The sequence below is a fragment of the Microcebus murinus genome, chromosome 5 (genome assembly GCF_040939455.1).
Source record: "Microcebus murinus isolate Inina chromosome 5, M.murinus_Inina_mat1.0, whole genome shotgun sequence".
Taxonomy (NCBI): Eukaryota; Metazoa; Chordata; class Mammalia; order Primates; family Cheirogaleidae; genus Microcebus; species Microcebus murinus.
Window position 1 is genome coordinate 2,013,048 of NC_134108.1, and position 19,562 is coordinate 2,032,609.

At 46.9% G+C, this 19,562-nt stretch overlaps 1 protein-coding gene and 1 long non-coding RNA gene across 3 annotated transcripts in view; one reads left to right on the forward strand and one right to left on the reverse strand.

Annotated features, from left to right (window-relative positions):
* Nucleotides 1–5,797: 5,797 nt before the first annotated feature.
* The window catches only part of CEP43 (centrosomal protein 43), a 36,509-nt gene continuing 22,744 nt past the window's right edge, over nt 5,798–19,562 (reverse strand). For both annotated transcript variants that reach the window (XM_076002799.1, XM_076002800.1), the window contains 5 exons: nt 19,310–19,422; nt 17,908–17,976; nt 11,545–11,581; nt 10,304–10,400; nt 5,798–6,049 (listed from right to left, as the gene is read on the reverse strand). In XM_076002799.1, the coding sequence (XP_075858914.1) occupies nt 5,975–6,049; nt 10,304–10,400; nt 11,545–11,581; nt 17,908–17,976; nt 19,310–19,422 (391 nt within the window). In that variant the 3' untranslated portion in view covers nt 5,798–5,974. The remainder of the gene's footprint in view (nt 6,050–10,303; nt 10,401–11,544; nt 11,582–17,907; nt 17,977–19,309; nt 19,423–19,562) is intronic.
* LOC142870915 (uncharacterized) lies at nt 12,044–17,495 on the forward strand. Its single transcript, XR_012919238.1, has 3 exons — nt 12,044–12,111; nt 13,580–13,700; nt 17,407–17,495. It is a non-coding gene; the product is annotated as an uncharacterized LOC142870915 (long non-coding RNA).

A 19,562-nucleotide genomic window follows, 5' to 3' on the forward strand; every position in this document is an offset into this window, starting at 1 on the left:
AGGAAGATGGGAAGTGATAAATGCTTTAAATGAAAAGGGAATTTATTCATCAAAAAAAAATCTTCATTTCAGAAAGTTGCCAGTTTTAGAAACTATGCATGGATTAAAACAAATCACTAAGTATGATTAGGATCTATATCCAATAGTTTGGCAACCTATAAAACATGCCTAAATTTCTTTACAAGTGTCTGAAAATTAAACATTTATGGAAAAATTTTCACCATCAAATCTGAAGGTTCTATAAATTTCCAAAAACCCTCCAGCTAAACTATCAGGACGCTCCTCTGGCTAAGGGCAGCCCTAAGAGCAGGCTCCAGGTAAGCCCCTAAGAAGTAGTTTAGGAGGGACCCTTCCCAGCACCCAGGCACGCGCGGTACATGACCACGAGGAACGGGAGACCGAGCGCAGCATGTCACCCGAGTGGGCCAGATGCCACCGCAGGCTGAGTGGCCCTTTCAGGCCCTGCCCGGATGGAGGCGGATAAGTGGAGGGACCTTGTGAAGCGCCTCTGACAATCGCACCTGTGACAGCTGCCAGCGGTAAACCCTGGGCATCAAAGCAGCGTAAACAGGTGGCCCCTGCAAGAAGCCGACCCAAGGCCCCCATGGGGCGGGGGTCAGCCTTTAGCCCATCTGAAGTATTTGTTTAACAAGAAGGAAAAATGAAAATGTTAATATTTTCACCTAAAACAAAAATCAGGCCGGCGGGTATCCCCCGCGCCAGCGTCCGCGCTGCCTCCCGCTGGTGCCCGCGGCCTGGCAGGCCCGATTCTCCTGATCCGGGGGACCAGGGCGGCTGAGCAAGGAGACCCACCCGCCCCGCGCCCCGATTCTGGGGACCAGGGCTGCTATGCAGGGGACGACCCACTCCATCCCGGGACCAGGGCCGCAGAGCAGGGGCGATGCACGCCCCGGTCAGGCGCAGGCAGGGCCGGCCACGCTCCCGTCGGGGCGGTCCCCTCTCCGCGCAGCTGCCCGCGGGGCCACAGCCCGCAGTCCCACCTTGCGCAGTGCCAGCTCCTGCCTGGTGGGGGATTCCCGTTCCCCCGGCAACCAGGTCTTTCGCCAGAGAGAACACTTCCGGCCACCTGCGGCCGGTGCTCGGTGGCCTGAGCACGTGGCAGCGGCACCTGCCACTCCCGCGGGCGGCGGGTGCAGAGGGTGAGGACTTGGACAGCTTTTCTTCTTCCGTCCCATCATCTGGAGGCGCAGCCGCACAGGGACAGCAGGTGGCCCAGGCGCCGCAAGCAGCCACGGGACTGCACAGGCCGCAGCCGCGTGCACGCAAGGAGCAGACGTCGGTTACCGTCAACTCGCTCTCGCATCGTCACAACGCTACCTTCTTCCCCCTCCCCTCCTGTGGGAGGGCCACCTGCCACGTGCCTGGAGCACGTGCACGATGCCACATCTGCCGTCCGCACCTGCCACGTGCCTGGAGCGTGTGCACAATCGCCCTGCGTCTGCAGTCCACACCTGCCACGAGCCAGGAGCGCGTGCGCTATCATGCCACATCTGCCGTCCACACCTGACATGAGCCGGGAGCGCGTGCACGATCATGCCGCGTCTGCCGTCTGCACCTGCCACGTGCCTGTAGCACGTGCACCATGCCACGTCTGCCGTCCGCACCTGCCACGTGCCAGGAGCGCGTGCGCGATCATGCCGCGTCTGCCGTCCACACCTGCCACGTGCCGGAGCGCGTGCGCTATCATGTCGCGTCTGCCGTCCACACCTGCCACGTGCCGGAGCGCGTGCGCTATCATGCCACATCTGCCGTCCACACCTGACATGAGCGTGCACGATCATGCCGCGTCTGCCGTCCGCACCTGCCACGTGCCTGGAGCACGCGCAAGATCATGCCGCGTCTGCCGTCCACACCTGCCCGGGAGCGCGCAAGATCATGCCGCGTCTGCCGTCCACACCTGCCCGGGAGCGCGCAAGATCATGCCGCGTCTGCCGTCCGCACCTGCAGGCTGTCGGTGCCCACGCCACCGCCGCCGTCTCTGGTCCATTGGAACGACCCGTCTCCCTTCACTGGGGGCAAGGTGCCTTCAGAGCACAAGCTCCGCCCTCCTCCTCCTTTGGCCAAAAGATCAGAACCTGAGCGCCCTCCCACCGCACAGACTCCTGCGGAGGTAAGAAGTAGGGGAAGGACAGTTTTTCAGGAACGGCTGGACCCCCTGGGCGTTAGCCTTTGTCGCCACTGGAGAGCTCTGGCCGAGTCCCTGCTGCTCTTGTCCGCATCCTCTTAGGGTTTACCTTCGAGGAGACTTAAGTTTGTGAGTCATCCCACCCCTCAGCCTTCCTTACTACTGAATGTCTGAGCCCAGTAACTTTTAATTAAAAAGTGTTTTGATTCTATCTCTTTCTTAGCAACCTCTTTTAGGTGCAAGTTATCTCGAATATCCAAGTAGCACAGTCAGGTCTGTCTTAATCAGTTCGGGCTGCTGAAGCTTCTTAGGCTGGGTAACTTAAGAACAGAAACGTGGCTGGAAGCTGGGATAGAGGCGGGACAGAGTTGCTGCGTGGCGAGGGCGGCCCTCCTAGACAGCGCCTTCTCCTGGGCCCCACGCACAAAGGTGAGCCGCCCCGCGCCTCTTCTGTAAGGGCACGGATGCCACCATAGAGGCACCACTGTCGTGACCTCATCACCTCCCTGCACCATCACATGGGGTTAGGTTTCAGTGTATGAATTCTGGAGGACATGAACATTCAGACCCTACATAGCAGGTTTTTCAATTGTCTTGTTCTTTGACCATTCTCTCCAAGGTAAGTTCTCTTCATCTCAACCTCTTGTGACAGGCTACCCACTTTCCTTAAATGTTCGGTGTCCTTCCAGGACAATTCCTACACAAATGCGGCTGCCCCAGGTTTCCTCTGTACTCTTGTCTCCCCTAAAATGCCGATTCTTAGAATGGGGAGCTGGCAGTGAGGACGGTTAGGACAGGGGTGGGATGAGCGTACAGAGGCAGAGACCTGGTGGGGGAGCCCCTCCCCACCCAACCCCAGACAGGAGGCTTTTCCTTGGGCTGTGTACTTTTCTCCGGAGCAAGTGCCGCCCTGCTTGTGTCCCTGCATGCCCAGCAGGGCAGTCCAGGTGCTCCGAGGCCGCTTCGCTCTTCCTGCGTGCCAGCATCCACACGCACCGCAGCCACGAGCAGAGGGCACCGCCTTCAGAGCGCCTTGGTGGTGGGGAATTGGTCAGATGACCTTCTCCTGAACCAGAGGCCCCTCCTGCCACCACGTGTGCAGGCTTGGACCGAGGGGCTTCCCCGGCTTGGGATAAGGACAGCTGTCCCGCCAGAAACGACATGCTCCAGGCCTCTTTGCCAGTGTTCAAAAGGCCTGTTCACAACCCCACAGACAGTTCCCTGAGCACGTGGGAGTCTGAAGAACAAATCCCTGCTCTCATGGAGCATGTAGACAATAGAAAAGAAATAGATAACATAAATAAGCCAGACCAGTTCAGAGTGAAGAAAGATGAGTAAAACGCAAGGGGTAAACACAACGGCGGTGGGTTGCGGGGAGAGGGACATCTTCAGGTCTTGAAGCTTCTCTGACGACGAGACGGAAACCAACCGGCCGCTTGTGCAGTGCTGGGGGAAGGGCATTTCGGAAGAGGAGAGGCATAAACACATGTCTTCAGACAGGCGTGAATCCAGCAGACTCAAGGTTCTGAGGGGTCCGCGCAGCTTGGTGCAGAGAGCAAGGCAGGGAGGGTGTGAGCGCCTCGTGCTGGCCGCAGCCAGCGGCAGTGTCTGAGCAATGACGCGGGTTACTGCTCCAAACTGCACAGCAGAAGAGGCACGAGAGAATATAAGCAAAGAAAGAATAAAGGCTCTTTATTCATTTGTAGCTATCAATAAAATGAAAAGCCTAGCATTTCTTAAAGCCCACTGTAAAATACAGGTTACCATAAAAATGTGTACTTCTTAACAAAAAGAAAACACTATCACATGCAAAATCTGTCACTTCATATCTTAAAAGTTTAACAGGTTGATAAGATGTAATCAACAAGTATTTGTGGAAAAAAAACTTTTTCATACCTGAATTTCAAGTCATTCAAAATTATTCAATATGCTGTATGTAGTGTTAACAACAAACAAAGTTTCATATATTTGGCATTTTTCTCTCTACCCTCCCAAATATTATCAAAAGGTCTGATTCTTTGGGTAATATTAATAGAAAACTGACAAATTTTAGATGCTACCATTCAAAAGTTCTCCACAAATTTACAAAGCCCCATCTTTCTGCGCCTTCAAACCATTTCGCTGATACCTAGCTCCTGGCAAACATTAACGATAAAGCACAGGTTTCACCCTGATCCCAGAGGGCCAGAACAGAACTGCAGTGCATTTAGAAAGTGGCTCCCTACAGGGATGACACACGAAGAAGAAACGCAGTTTACAACAAGCTCGTTGGGGGACTTTTAGCATGAAGATTACATCTTCACACAGAGCACCTTGTGTTTACACCGAGGACACGAAAGCCCCAGGGAGACTGAGACCGCCGCCCACAAACTGATGGCAGCAAGGAGGGGCCTCCAGGCTGCTCTGGCCCACTTTGTGTCCTACTTCCTTTTGATGTTTATAGCTCGGTTTCACTTACGCTTTGAAAGACTAGATTCTGTTACATAATCCTACTCCTTACATTTTCATTTCCTCTACATTTTAGGGCCCCCCAATCTTTTTGGTAATATTTAGGCTAATATGCAACAGAAAACTGGTATTATGCAAACAAGGGAGTCTGCTCACTTACTGCAATCAACAAATTATGTCTAATTTGCTCCTTTTATTAATAAAGGTAACTTTTATAATAAAAAGCCATAGTTAATTGAAATTAAAATACACAGAAACTCAACATAATCATAGCTTTACTTATATTTATATGAATATGCATGCATTATTTCCAAGGTTTTTTTCCCTATTTGCACATTTTTTAAACACTTCAGAATTATAAATGTCAGTGACCTACATAATAGCAGCACAATGCTTAACAGTATAAATAAGACAGCTGGAAATTCCATTATTGGCTCTATTTTTAAGGAGTTACAATGAAATTATGTACCATATACAAAGCCTGTCAAACTGAACATGGTCTTAGGCCATTACTACTATTTCATTCCAATTTGGATTTTAATATAATTAACTTACAGATCTGAAATAAAAGCACTGCTTAATGGTTTCAGATGCATTTTTGTATTTAGTATGTTTCAAGGAATCTTTACAAATAATAAATTTTAACTCTAATGAAGAGAACCCATGACTAAAGCTGCATACATAGACCACAAGGGAAGCGGAGACCGCAAATGTTACCTGTTCCTGACAATTCTATGAACTAAAAGTCTTCACTACTTCTAGATTTCTTTAAAACAAGCAAAACTAAATAGCACACACAAGAGTACTTTAATATAACCTTAGTGGTCTAACAAACCTTCCAAATGGAAGGAAATACAAAATAAAGTTGACACAACAAATTTAACTTATATTAATATGCTTCGGTATTACAAATTTATCAGGTCATTTTGCCAACTATATGCAGAACCACCTAATATCAAAATACACTCTGTAAGCTCTGACTCCAGAGGGCTGAAGCCCAGGTCTCCAAGGGGCCTGTGTGCCGGCAGCCACATGCAGAGCTGCACAAAGCTACGGCTTATTGACACTGTTCATCATGCTCTTAACACTGATGTTTTCAGGGGTTTCCTCCCTATGATGAACTTGAGCATAATCAACTTCCATAAAGAAATGTATATCTAAACCAAATTAAGAATACTAAAATCTTCTACACACGGGCTCAAATAGGAAGTATTTTGTTTAGTAAAATGAAAAGTTAATTTTTAAAAATTTCTGCAGTCTTTTTGAAATGCAAGGCACCAATAGGGAGCAGACATTCCAGCAAAGAGTGATTGTCTGGGACAAAAATGGAACTCATCAGTCCTTTGTCATTTGTTAATGAGAATACTTCCTTCTTCATGTCTATGCCACATCTTCCAGATAATCTGCAATATCGCTGAGCTGGGACACAGTGAGGTCTTGTGTGAGGTCATCAAGCTTTGTTGTTCAAAAGAAAGAAAAGAATTAGCGTCAGAATGCAAGTAGCGTCTTAAGTAATTTATATTGCTATAATTAAACGATTATTTTATACCATACAAACTGCTTCACATTTAAACTTCATAAAATAGGTAGAAAAAACTGAACTGCTGAGAAGTGATTTGCCTAAAATCAAGTCTAATAAGTGAGCGCAGTCTTTTACACTAATTATATTCTCCAATATTTAAAGTGAAAATTAAAAATAAAACATCCTAGACATTATTCCAATTTAATCAAGAAACTGAAATTAGTGGAAGATTTCCTAAAGCGTCCTTAAGTGGGCATAGTCTCAATGTGCGATTCTGTTCATAGTAAGGATCACACCATCAATTGCCAACTCTCTAAAATGGTACTTTAGCCACATTAAATTTTATTGAAATTCATTAAAATGTGTAACATTCTCATTTGAAAACTATTATTTCCTACATCTTTATATGATAGTACATGATGTTAAGTTTATAACCTCACACTTGAAACAGGGCGTGACACCTTTCAATCCTGCGCCAGCGCAAGCCAGAGTGAGGCGCCCTCTGGGGGCCGACAAGCAGCGAATGGGCAGACGGGACAGCCGGAGTCTCCAGACCTCGGTTCCCAAGTGCAGAAATGAGTAATTGCTATTTTTGTTAAACTAGAAAGTAAACTAGAAAGTGAGCCTCATTAGCCGAAACACACACATTTATTTCTATAAACTAAGACGACAGAGAAAGGAAATAGATATTTAAGGATAATGAGGGCTGAGAATACATTATCTTTAAAGTAAGGGAAACCCACAGGTCAGGAGACAGGCTCCAGAATGTGAACACCACAGTGGGAGGTCCCGCCAGTGGCAAAGGAGGGACAGAGCCCAGCCTTCCCAGCCTCATCCAGACTCTTCTCTACCTAGATAAACCAGCAGACCAGGGCTCACAGCCCCACCCCTCACTTACTTATCTCACAATGGGTATTTTCTCAATACAAAGGCCAAGTGAAGTAGCTACAGCCTGCAAAGCCTGAAATATTTACCACCTGGCCTTAGAGGAAGTTTGCCAACACCTGGGCTAGATAATACACAAGAATAAGAACATCTTGTAGAAATGATAGGGGTTCATCTTGAGAGTGCTCTTATTTATCTGTTCCTCTGCCCCCTTCGTATCTTCTCATTTTGTTATTCTTTCAATATAGAGAAATGTAAGTTAGAAGTAAAATCCTTTCAAATAAATAAGCCCTCTCCCTCCCTCCTGGTCCCAAAGTAGCCTTGGTATAAAACTGTTACAGAGAAAAGTATTAGGAATCTTAAGTTCTTATGTATTCAATCCAAATCCAGTTTACACAAAAACTGAAAATGTCAGAAAAGCCTGCAGACTGAGAAATTGATTCCGATACTGTGGAACTATATTTTGTCTTTCCATCATTATTAAAGAATGCAATCAGTAACGTATTCATATTTGCAAAATGCATAATATCGAGTACTATATTAATACTAATGATAAACTATAGATGAGAATGAACTGAGGAAAAATTGTAGGTAGAAAACGATCTTTCTTAATCTAGATAATGCAGTTATCTGAGGTTTTTAAATTTAGTTTTGATTTGAGGCAAAGAAAGTCCACAGTAACAACCAAAACCTCCCAAAGAACAGCTTAATTTAATGGAAGGTGTTTACCAAGAAAGGAAAGTGTATGAACAAAGGCTAACTAGAAATCAATGGCTATTTAATGCTTCATGCTTCATTAGCTTTATAATTACAACTCAGAGCAGCTATTTTAGTTCAAAACTATAAAAATAGATTTTTCATGTCACAAAACAAAAATATCTAAAAGATACATTTTGATCCCTGGAAAGGAAATTAAGGATCTCCGTGGTAGCAAACTTAATACAAATCAACAGTGAAGAATATTTCACAAGATTTTGAAAAGCTTTTAGAGTGTAAATGTTGGTGTTTGCCGAATCGGGCTGCTGCGCATCAACAGAAGCCCGGCGCGCACACCACGGCCCATGTCCTTGGACAGCTCCTTACGCCACTGCTCGCGCTGGCTCCTGTGCAGAGCCTCGCCCACCCTCCCCTGGGCCTCTGCTGCGAATGACCCTCTGTCACTTCTGCTCCAAAGCCATGTTCCAACAACCCCGCTCCTCACAACCACTCCGTCTCTACACACGGTGCCCCCCGAGACCCCTGGAATCAGAGCTGTACTGACATGTCCCACGATCTCCCACGCTACCCCTCTGTTCACGTGGCACTCCCCAGCCAATGCAGAACCCAATCAGGGTCAATCTTTCAAAATCCAGGTCAAATATTAGCTCCTGCTTATGAGTTTTCATAGCCCATGAATGACATTTTAATGGCACTTGTCACTTTCTTTGAGTTTCACTTATGTGTATGACTTATCTGTCTCTGATGCTATATAAACTTTAGGGGAGCAGTCCGTATCTGATTTGTGGCTCCAACAGAAATAGTCGTATCAGCAAACATTTACTGAACGCCTACTCTGCTAAGCACTGAGCTGTATGCCTTTCATACTTATCTCTAATTTTTACAACCTCCACAACCCTTGCAAAACAGATATGAGAAAGCTAAAGGCCTAGTAAGTTGAATAACTTGGCCAAATTTGCAAGAGCTAAGCTGCAGCCCCAGGACTCAAACCCAGATCTGATGGACTTACAAAACGTGGCCAACCCACTATGCTCTCTGCTCTCACATCCCACATCCCAACACTATGCTTTTTAAATAGGAAGTGATTAGTACATACTGGTTTTGGTCACCTTGGCTAAAAGGTGACCAAACTCTTTGCTGGAAGAATACAGTAAAGAGTACAAATACTTTTGTATCCTCCAGGTGCCTAGTATCCATTCTCTGCACAGCAGTCATTAAAAAACACTGGCTGATGAAATACGATGACCATCAAAGTCTACTGTATGTAAAAGGCTGCTAATAAATGGCATGATTACATAAAGTTATGCTTTTAAGTGAAAATTCCTAGAGAGTGCATGTTGTGCCAAACCCAGTGAAAGCAGAACCCAATGCGGAACGGCACTAAGAAAGCCCCGCCTCCTGGACAGGTGCATGCGGGAAGGAGTCCACGGCCCCCAGCGGCAGATGGATGCTTACATCTCCGCTTCCTTCCACTCAATGCCACAAATCATAGCTCAGCGGTCGCTAATTCAAGTCCTCTACCTCACACTCTTACCCCTATTTTGAAATGTGTGATAATACCAAGAGACTGAGCTAACAGATAAACTCAGCAATAACTCTATCAAGAAAACTGACTTTAAATAATCCTTTGTTTGGCATAACTTTAAAGCAACAATTTTAGGCCTCTTAAGGATGAAATAGGTGAATTTGTAAGAGAAAGACAAATTACTATAAGTCCATAATGTGTCCTGGAATGGAGAAGGTACCTTACATATTATCACCTAACCTTCCACACATCCTACTAGTAAGTATTAATACTTCCATTTTGAGTAAAGAAACTGAGGATTGAAGGGTAGAGCTTGCTTAGGAAAACACAGTACACAGAAGAGTAAGAAAGCAAACCAGACTTTGCTGACTTAGACCGTGCTGTTCACTGTAAAATGCTGCCTCTCTCCAAAGCCACCTCCGTGTGACGGCCGCAGCCCTGGAAACTCCCACCTGGTTCTGGAAAGCAACAGCCACCGCCCAGCTACCGCAACCCACACGCGCAAGGCAGACTCGTCTTGCCGCACACAGCGCCACCTGGACACGGATACACGACTCTGCGGTGCTACAGCTTGTCATGCAAGTACATCCTGTCCTCTGCCGACACAGAAAGGGCAAATCTGGATCTCGAGTATGGACCCCTGGTTCTGCACACCGGGAGCCTCTGCCGCCTTGCCTCCATGGGCGTCTGGCCCAGCCCGGTCGCCTGCTCAGACGCTGCCCCGGCCCGGGCGACCACATACCCCGCACTCTAGTCCCCGCTCCGCCGTGTCCACAGCCTTCCGTCCTGACTGACCCACTACCCTGGCCCATCGTGGCCCCTGTGACTTGCAGCCATCCCAGCGCCCCGAGAACAGCCCTCGGACATTTCAGAAGCACTTGGGTACCAAAGGAGCAGTTGGAAACAATCTTCCGTATTAATACTTATTAAAGACATTCTTCGTAAACTTGGACCAGGTAACTGCCATGATATTTCATAATTTCAACTTTTTTCTACAAATTAGTATAAATTTTTGAAGCTTTATAAAAGAGCATTGTATGAGAAATGCAAAACATCATACTTTATCACTGGTGTTGATGTCATCTAGTTCCACAGAAAGGTCTTCTTCAATCTCTTCACCGATACTTATTTCACTTTTTTCTGAGCGATGGCTAGTACTTATTTCAGGAAGGAAAAAAAAATAAATAAATAAGAACCCTAAAAATAAACATTGAAAAAAATAACTACCATTCTTCAAACCTTAGGATATTTAATGCTTTAAGTAAAATTAACTATTATTAATTTCATACACATTATCTCACTTGACCCTTAAACAACTTAGCAAGGGCAGCAGCAAGTTAATTTCACAGATCAGCTAGGTTCATAATGGTGGCTTTGGTCACAAGGATAAGAAAGAAACAAACTTAGATTTTAAAAATTTTTCTGCTACATCATTTTCTCTTAAAAAAAAAAACTATATAATTACTCTGTTAAAAAAACAAATATAGGCCAGGCACGGTGGCTCACGCCTGTAATCCTAGCACTCTGGGAGGCCGAGGCGGGCGGATTGCTCGAGGTCAGGAGTTCGAAACCAGCCTGAGCAAGAGTGAGACCCCATCTCTACTATAAATAGAAAGAAATTAATTGGCCAACTAATATATATATAGAAAAAAATTATCCGGGCATGGTGGCGCATGCCTGTAGTCCCAGCTACTCGGGAGGCTGAGGCAGGAGGATCGCTTGAGCCAGGAGTCTGAGGTTGCTGTGAGCTAGGCTGACGCCACGGCACTCACTCTAGCCTGGGCAACAAAACGAGACTCTGTCTCAAAAAAACAAAACAAAACAAAACAAATACTACTTCTGCATTATTAGCCAAATCATAGATTATATCACCTTCATATATACAAGAAAGTTACGTGAAACAAAGTATTAAGAAACGTCATCTAAGTTGAAAAATAAGTTAAGAGGGCAACTTTTTAAAGCTGAACGTAGATAATTCCCACCACAAAGAGACGAGGGAGGGAGAAGAGCACGTTTAACCCGGCAACTGAACTGCTCCTCGGTGACTCCAAGTCAGTCTGCCAGTGTGATTTCTCTTATTTTTACCAAGTTTTTTGAACATAACATAGAGTCCATATTCTAATGTAAAAACCAAAAGCATGTTCCAAAGTCAAATATGTAATTTTGGATTAGCTACCTTCAAGCAAAATGACTAAGAGAATCAAATATACTAAAACCAGCACCAATGTAATTTTGTCTTATCTGTGTTCAGAAACTGTATATAAACACACATGTATAGATATTTGCCCAACTATCTCTTACCTATTAAAATCATCAACATAGTCATCTTCTCCAGTCCCTGATAAGTTTAAGAACAGATATATGTTATATTTACACATACACATGTCATGATGTACCTACAATTAAATATACATGTTTCCTTAAAAAGAAAAAAAAACTACAATAAATGAATTATAATGCATCATTAAAAAAGAAGCCCCAAAGACCAGAAATATCTTTAACACATATAATACAAAGGAAAACAACAAAATGAACTACCTGTGAAATAAAAAACCATTATATAAGTGATTATGCCACACCCTAAATGTCTCGTCTTCACTGCAGGTGCTCACAAGCATGAATCACAGAGCATGCTCCTCGTTTATGACGCCCTTTGACCTGATGGGCACAGCAACAGCAAGTCACCACCAACGCCCTCTAGTTCCCTTTTATTGAACTACTGAGACTTTTCAACTCAATAATTATTACAAAACTTAAAATGATCACGAGGTGAGACCAGGAAACAGAGCACAGCAAATAAGAACACCGCAGTCAGACAGAACTGGGCTCGCACCTCAGACCCCGAGCAGCTCCCTAACCCTGGGAAAGGTAGGTGTCCTCTCTTGGCGGTGGTGTCCTCAGCCACGCAGATCGCAAGGCTAAGCTAACGGGAGGACCGGCGCACATGATGTGTGTAACAGAGCCCTGGTCCACAGCAGGCCCCCAATGACAGGGAACCTCTTCAGGAGAGGCACTGCCTGGCAAGACGGCGTTGCCAGCGTCTCTCGCTGCCCGCGAGGGTGGACAGAGAGGGCTGCCAGCGTCCCACGCTGCCCGCGAGGGTGGACAGAGTGGGCTGCCAGCGTCCCACGCTGCCCGCGAGGGTGGACAGAGTGGGCTGCCAGCGTCCCACGCTGCCCGCGAGGGTGGACAGAGTGGGCTGCCAGCGTCCCACGCTGCCCGCGAGGGTGGACAGAGTGGGCTGCCAGCGTCCCACACTGCCCGCGAGGGTGGACAGAGTGGGCTGCCAGCGTCCCACACTGCCCGGGAGGGTGGACAGAGTGGGCTGCCAGCGTCCCACGCTGCCCGGGAGGGTGGACAGAGAGGGCTGCCAGCGTCCCACGCTGCCCGCGAGGGTGGACAGAGAGGGCTGCCAGCGTCCCACGCTGCCCGCGAGGGTGGACAGAGTGGGCTGCCAGCGTCCCACGCTGCCCGCGAGGGTGGACAGAGTGGGCTGCCAGCGTCCCACGCTGCCCGCGAGGGTGGACAGAGTGGGCTGCCAGCGTCCCACGCTGCCCGCGAGGGTGGACAGAGTGGGCTGCCAGCGTCCCACGCTGCCCGCGAGGGTGGACAGAGTGGGCTGCCAGCGTCCCACGCTGCCCGCGAGGGTGGACAGAGTGGGCTGCCAGCGTCCCACGCTGCCCGGGAGGGTGGACAGAGTGGGCTGCCAGTGTCCCATACTGCCCGCGAGGGTGGACAGAGTGGGCTGCCAGTGTCCCACGCTGCCCGCGAGGGTGGACAGAGTGGGCTGCCAGCGTCCCACGCTGCCCGAGAGGGTGGACAGAGTGGGCTGCCAGTGTCCCACGCTGCCCGTGAGGGTGGACAGAGTGGGCACCTTTCACACCTATCTAAGGCTACCAAGGACAAATTCACCGATCAGCTGCCATTCATTCGCTCCCATGTTTTCCGAGGGCTTGCTGAGGTAACAGCATTGCCAACCACAAGACAAACACTTGGTGGCACATGACAGCCGACTTAAAACATGAATGAAGAGCACATGGAAGACACGCGGGAATTCAGCATGGCCACAAGCAGAAGACGGAGATCACAAAGAGGAATTCTGGCTCGACAGCAAGAGGTTCAAAGATGCTACGGGCAACTGTCCTGGCTCCTCCACGGCATAAGAGCGGACGGTCTCTAAACCGGTTACAGTTGAGGGATTCAGGATTTGGACAGGCAGTTTGATAATTCTCCTAAATTAAATCCTACAATTAATTTATTCATTTATCAAATATGTGAGTGACTCCTCGGTTCCCTGGGTTATGGCAATGACTAAGACGTATCTCTGATCTCAAAGACCTAACACTCTAGTGGGAAGAAAGAGGCAACACACGGGGGAACAAACCGAAAACTGCGAGGGCGACCGGAAGAACTCTCTGAGGCAGCAACTGAGCCGAAGCCTGAAGAAGGCGCCAGAGGTACGAATTATTAGGGACAGTGTGTTCCAAGAAGAGGAAACACGCGAAAGGCCCCCAGGTGGGGCAGGGTGTGGTGGTCTGGAAAGCCACCAGTGAGGAGCTAGTATGACCAGAGAACAGTGACTCTGGGGCAGAGCTGGGGGTATGACAGGAGTAGAGACCAGGGGGTTGGCAGAAGCCAGCTCCACCAGGGCCTGGCAGGCCAGTCAGGATTTTAGCTTAAATGCAAAGGGAAGCTTGTCTGGGGGTCTGTCAGGGAGACGGGTGAAAGAGAACAGGGAAGCACGATCTGATTTCTGTTTTCCCACAGATACTCTGACCACGGCAAAGGGAATGTGTTTAAGGGAGGCAAGAATGAAAGTAAGGAAAACACAGGTGTCACAGAAGCCCAAGCCAGAGGTGACGGGGCAGGTGTCCTACAGACAGGATGGATAGATGGTATGGGGTGGGAAGAAGTGAACATAAGAAAACAACAATCAGTGTTACTGCTACCCCCAAAGCATGGCCAGCAACAACCAGGAATCCATGATTATAAATAAGGAGCCAGGGGTGGGGGGACAAGATTGTTTCCGGGTTGCTATCCTCTCTAGAATGAAGAGTCTGTCTCCACTGTTAGCCTCAAAGACGAAGGGGGTGCAAGTGCCTGGGAGAAAGCAGGCCCTGTTGGGCAGGACAGAGGCGGTGCAGGAGGGTGGAAATCTCCTGCTTATACACACCCACAGAGGTGGCCAGTTTGCAAGTGCCAAGAAACACTAGCAGGGGCAGCTGCTAAAGCCAGAGACTCCAAAGACAAAGAGTGGCATGTGCCGGCACAGACAGCAGAGGTGGACGCTGAGCTGCGGTGTGGGGACAGCTGGGGCTGCCGTTTGGATTTAGAGGATGCTAACTGGCTTCTTCCTTCCAGCCTTTGTAGCCAACCCAAAACACAAGACTTCTACTGAACAATGCATGACAACACACTAGATTCTGACTTCCTGGTTGTGCATCACATAGCGTTACTGTAACTTAACAAGTCAGTGTCAAAACAGGTGTCAAAACAGAATGTATACAGGCTAAGCATCCCAAATTTGAAAATCTGAAATCCAAAATACTCTAAAATCTGAAAATTTATGAATGCTGACATGATGCTAAAGGAAATGCTCACTGGAGCATTTGGGATTTCCAGATGTGAGATGCTCCCCTGGCAAGTATGATGCAAATATTCCAAAACCGTGACTCCAAAAAATTTCTAGTCCCAAATATTTTGGAAAAGGGTTACGAAACCTGTACTACATTACTTGAAACTAGGGGTCAACAAACTCTGGCCTAGAGGCCAAGGATTCCTGTTTTCTTTGTTTTCTGATATTCTTTCCTCCCCACCCAAGACCACCTGTCTGTCCTCCTGGCAGGATCCTTCACCCAAGTCCTTGCCATCTCTTGCCTGGACTCCGTGACAGCCTGTTTTCCTTCCTTCATTCTTCACTCTGGCCAAGAACCGGCTTTTGTTAGGCCTATGAGCCAACAATGGCTTTTATATTTTTAAAGGATTATTTAAAAAAACAAATTCGTGACAGAGACCACCTGTCGTACAAACCCTAAAAGATTTACAGTCTGGCCCTATACAGAAAAAGCTTAGCAACTCTTGCTGTAAACCTGAAAAGTACCTGTCTATAAACATTCCATTTGGGCAACTTTGATTAATATTTGCCTGCCTGCCAAACTAAAACAGGTTGTGCTCTAAAGTTTTATTTGTAAATTATTTCTTTGGAATGCAGAATTTATTTTCCCATTAAAATGATATTTAAGGCCGGGCGCTGTGGCTCACGCCTGTAATCCTAGCTCTTGGGAGGCCGAGGCGGGCGGATTGCTCAAGGTCAGGAGTTCAAAACCAGCCTGAGCAAGAGCGAGACCCCGTCTCTACTATAAATAGAAAGAAATCAATTGGCCAACTGATATATATATATAAAATTAGCCGGGCATGGTGGCACATGCCTGTAGTCCCAGCTACCAGGGAGGCTGAGGCAGGAGGATTGCTCGAGCCCAGGAGTTTGAGGTTGCTGTGAGCTAGGCTGACGCCACGGCACTCACTCTAGCCTGGGCAACAAAGCGAGACTCTGTCTCAAAAAAAAAAAAAGATATTTAAATAATGTCTAGATAATGTGTAGGCAGTAAAACACAGTGGTTAGGGCTCTTTGGTGATATATCAAGATTCTAAAAGCAGTATGACCTTAGGCAAGTTATTTAATGTAGGTCCTTCATCTGTAAAAATGGAGATAATAAGAAAACCTACCTCATAGGATAAGAATTAAATAATTCCTTGGCACAGTGCCAGGCACACATCACTAACATCACTACGCTAGGCTAGTCCACTAATGTCTGTACATCACTTAAAATACCTATAACACTATGTATCTTTACAATGGGAAAAAACCGCAAATAGAAAACAACACTGTTGCAATACCATTAAACAAAACTAAATAAAACCGTTTAGTGAATCCTAACGCCCGGCTCAGCTAGTAAACTGCTACCTGTACAACTATCCAAATTTCAAGCCAAGGTACGTCAAGGTCCCCACAGGAAGCGAGGTGAAGCTATATGCCACCTCTCTACCCTCCGGGGCAGCTCCAGGGCGGCCACCTTCCCCAGGATGGGGACTCCCATGGGTCCCCTCAGGAGCAGAGCGGGAAGCCCCGCCTCGATGAGAAAGCAGAATAGCCAGAGAGGGAAGCCAAAAGGTTTGGCAACAGAGTGAAACACAGAAGTGAAACACAACCCCAGAACAGGAAGGGGACAGGGCAGCTGTCCAGGTGCAGAGGCCAGGAAGAGAGTTTCCAGGTGGTGGTGCTGCAGGCAGGTGGGGGAAAAGAACGCGTCTCACTGCAGACACACCGCACCTAACGGGGCGAGAACAGAGCGAGGCAGGGGAGCTGGCCCACGCCCACTTTGTGGGCCAGCCAGCAACCCAGGGGCACAAGGAGCAGAGGGCAGTCACCAGAACTCCAGGGCACTGTGTGGAACAAGAATCAGGGCAGCTCAGGGAACAGCTATTCTTCTGCAAACGGCTGCAAATGGGGGAACAAAGTAACATAACAAGGAAACTAACATTTACTGGGCACCTAACATGCCAGGCACTGTACTTTTATTTATGTATGTAAACATATTTAAATCCTACTTGCCCTTCAAAACAAGGTAGATGTTATTAGTTCCACTTAACAGATGAGGAAACAGAAGCTCAATGTACTACATACCCTAACCACCTATCAGTGCCACATCTGGGATTTGCACTTCCACCTATCCAACTCCAAACCCAAGTTCTTTGCCCTGTCAGAAATGTCTGTCCAGGAATGGGAAAGGCCTCCTCTGAGCTGCCCCTCAGCCATGCCTGAGGCCGTAACGGCATAGAGGCGACACGTCCTCCTTTCACCCCAACCTGCCTATGCAGCTAGATTTTGATGCGCCCAGGACGGGACATGGCCAAGGGGACCCAGGCTGCTCCACTGACTCAGGTCAGCAACTAAGCTTGCCCAAAGTCTGCCTGCCATATCTGCCACAGTCCTGCAGAGACCAGAACACTGGGGGAGAACCACGTTCTCGATACTGCCAAGGGCTCAGTGATGTTCACAAGGAGACCCTCACTTCTGGAGGAACGAATTCACTTATGTGGCAAGCTTGCCAACTTCTGCTCCGTGTAACAGCACTCAACACATCTCGCAATTTCTCTTGACAGGCCTGCTTCCCCAGCAGACTGAACTCCCTCAGGCCCGGACTTGTACTCCCAGCACCTAGAGGATGACTCTGCCTCCGCACAACTGTCGGTCCGACCGAAATCTCTCCCCTTCTCCCTACGCACGTCCTCACCACTCAGTCTTGGCGCAGAAGCCCGCTCCTGTACGAGGCCTGCTCCGGATGCCTGGCCCCGGTGAGAGCAACCCACCACTCGTTTCCATACCCACATATGCCGACCCTCTTAACACTCACGATATCTGTAGGTGCCTGTTTAACATCTGTCTCTCCCACTAGAACTGAAACTCCACAGGGACAGAGGTCTGTCCTGGCTGTTGCTATAGCCATCTCTGGCCCAGGGTGTAACCCTGGGCACAAGAAAACTACCCAAACACCTGCTGAATGAACAGCTCAGGGTGGGTTGACCGAGTCACTCCATTTAAAATCTTACACTAAAAATAATCACTTTAAGGCAATCAACACTTAAAATTAGAAATCTAGTTACCTAATCCAAGTGATCCAATTTTATCATTGACCAATTTCAGATCTTTCAAAACTGTGTTTGTTCTTTTACCTGTGAATAGAAAAAAATATTACCATTAAAGTGACTTTTAGAATACGATACTCTCTAACCCATCAATTCCCCCCCCATGGGGCTTCTTTATGACAGGGGCATAATAACCTCAAACTAAGAAAAAATTACAAACTGTGATTAATGGATGCTCCAATTATTCATTACATTTCTTTTTTCACCATGGACACTACTCCTTATTGGAACACAGCCACTGAAGACAATTTTTGGTCCAGCTACAAGACATCGCCTTCCATAAGCAGTACCATTAAGTATGAACTCCTGGACTACAGTTAATTATTTTTATCAATTTATTTTTTCTTTGAACTTCTAAATTTTGCTTCAATTCAACTGCTATTTCTCATTAACGAAAGTAATCTCCTCACTGGTTTCTTTAGCTCTCTCAACGTCCTCTAAATGAACACTCCCCCACAAGTGTCAGAAGGGCACGACCACATTCAGATTCCTTTCCTGCAGGCGGCAGTGACCACGGAGAGCAGGAGGTGAGAAAGGGTGTGGGCCGCATCAATGGACACATGGCCGGCTAACCAGATGTCTAAGAGAATCAACAAACCATGTCTTCTGTGTGTTCTAGGATGTCCCACAGTTTTATCGGGCAAGACAAAAAGGTTAGGAAGTACTGCAAAACTAGGCAAAACTCATAATACAAATTCCTAGTGAATCTACTTTAGGAAACTTTCTCAAAACAGCTATACTTACCCTCTGAACACTCTGCCGATTAAATCTTAGATTTACTATGACATAGCATACAAAGTTTATCTGTATATGGATGTGGTTAGGGCTATCATTTTATATTCCTTGGTACTGCTGTTGTGTGTGCGGAGGGCTGGGAAGGTAATTGGTGCAGAAGCTGGGCCATTCTGCATCTAGCTAGCAATCTTTTCACCTCTGCCACATGTAAAAAGATATGTCAGATTCCAATCGCTGAAGGTAGACTATGTTTTATTTAACATTTCTATGATAATTACTGTGATATCACAGAATAAATTTTTAAAAACTAATCAAACTTAAATTTGACTCAAGGCATCCTAAATGTCCAAGAAGAGATGATTTAAAATTATATCTATAGAAAATATAAATCGGCTAAAAAGTCAATTTCCTAAAAGTATTATATGGCATAGTTAAGAGGTAGAAAAAAGATACGACCGCATTAAAGAGAAATTTAAAAAATAATAAAATATTAACAAGAAATATGTGAGTGATAAAATTTGGGTCTATTTTTATGATTTTCCTAAAAAAATTAATCAGTTATCATACACTATGTAATTAAAGAAACAATACCCTGAGTATTCACACCTGCGCCCCTGGCACTTACTCTCGGAGTCTTTCAGTGAGGGGGCTCCCGCCAGGGAGCTGAGCCCGCTCTTGGAGGGGGGCGCGTCTGAGAGCGAGGCCAGGCTTCCCGCTTGCTTACGAGGTTCACTTCTCCTGGCGGGAAGCAAGTGACAGTTAAATGGTAATCTTGTATCCTGCCACTGAAGCAAAAGCAACTTAAAGATATTTTATGTACATATAGTGGCTAGAAATAAAGAATATACAGTATTTTTACAGATTCAAAATCAAAGTAT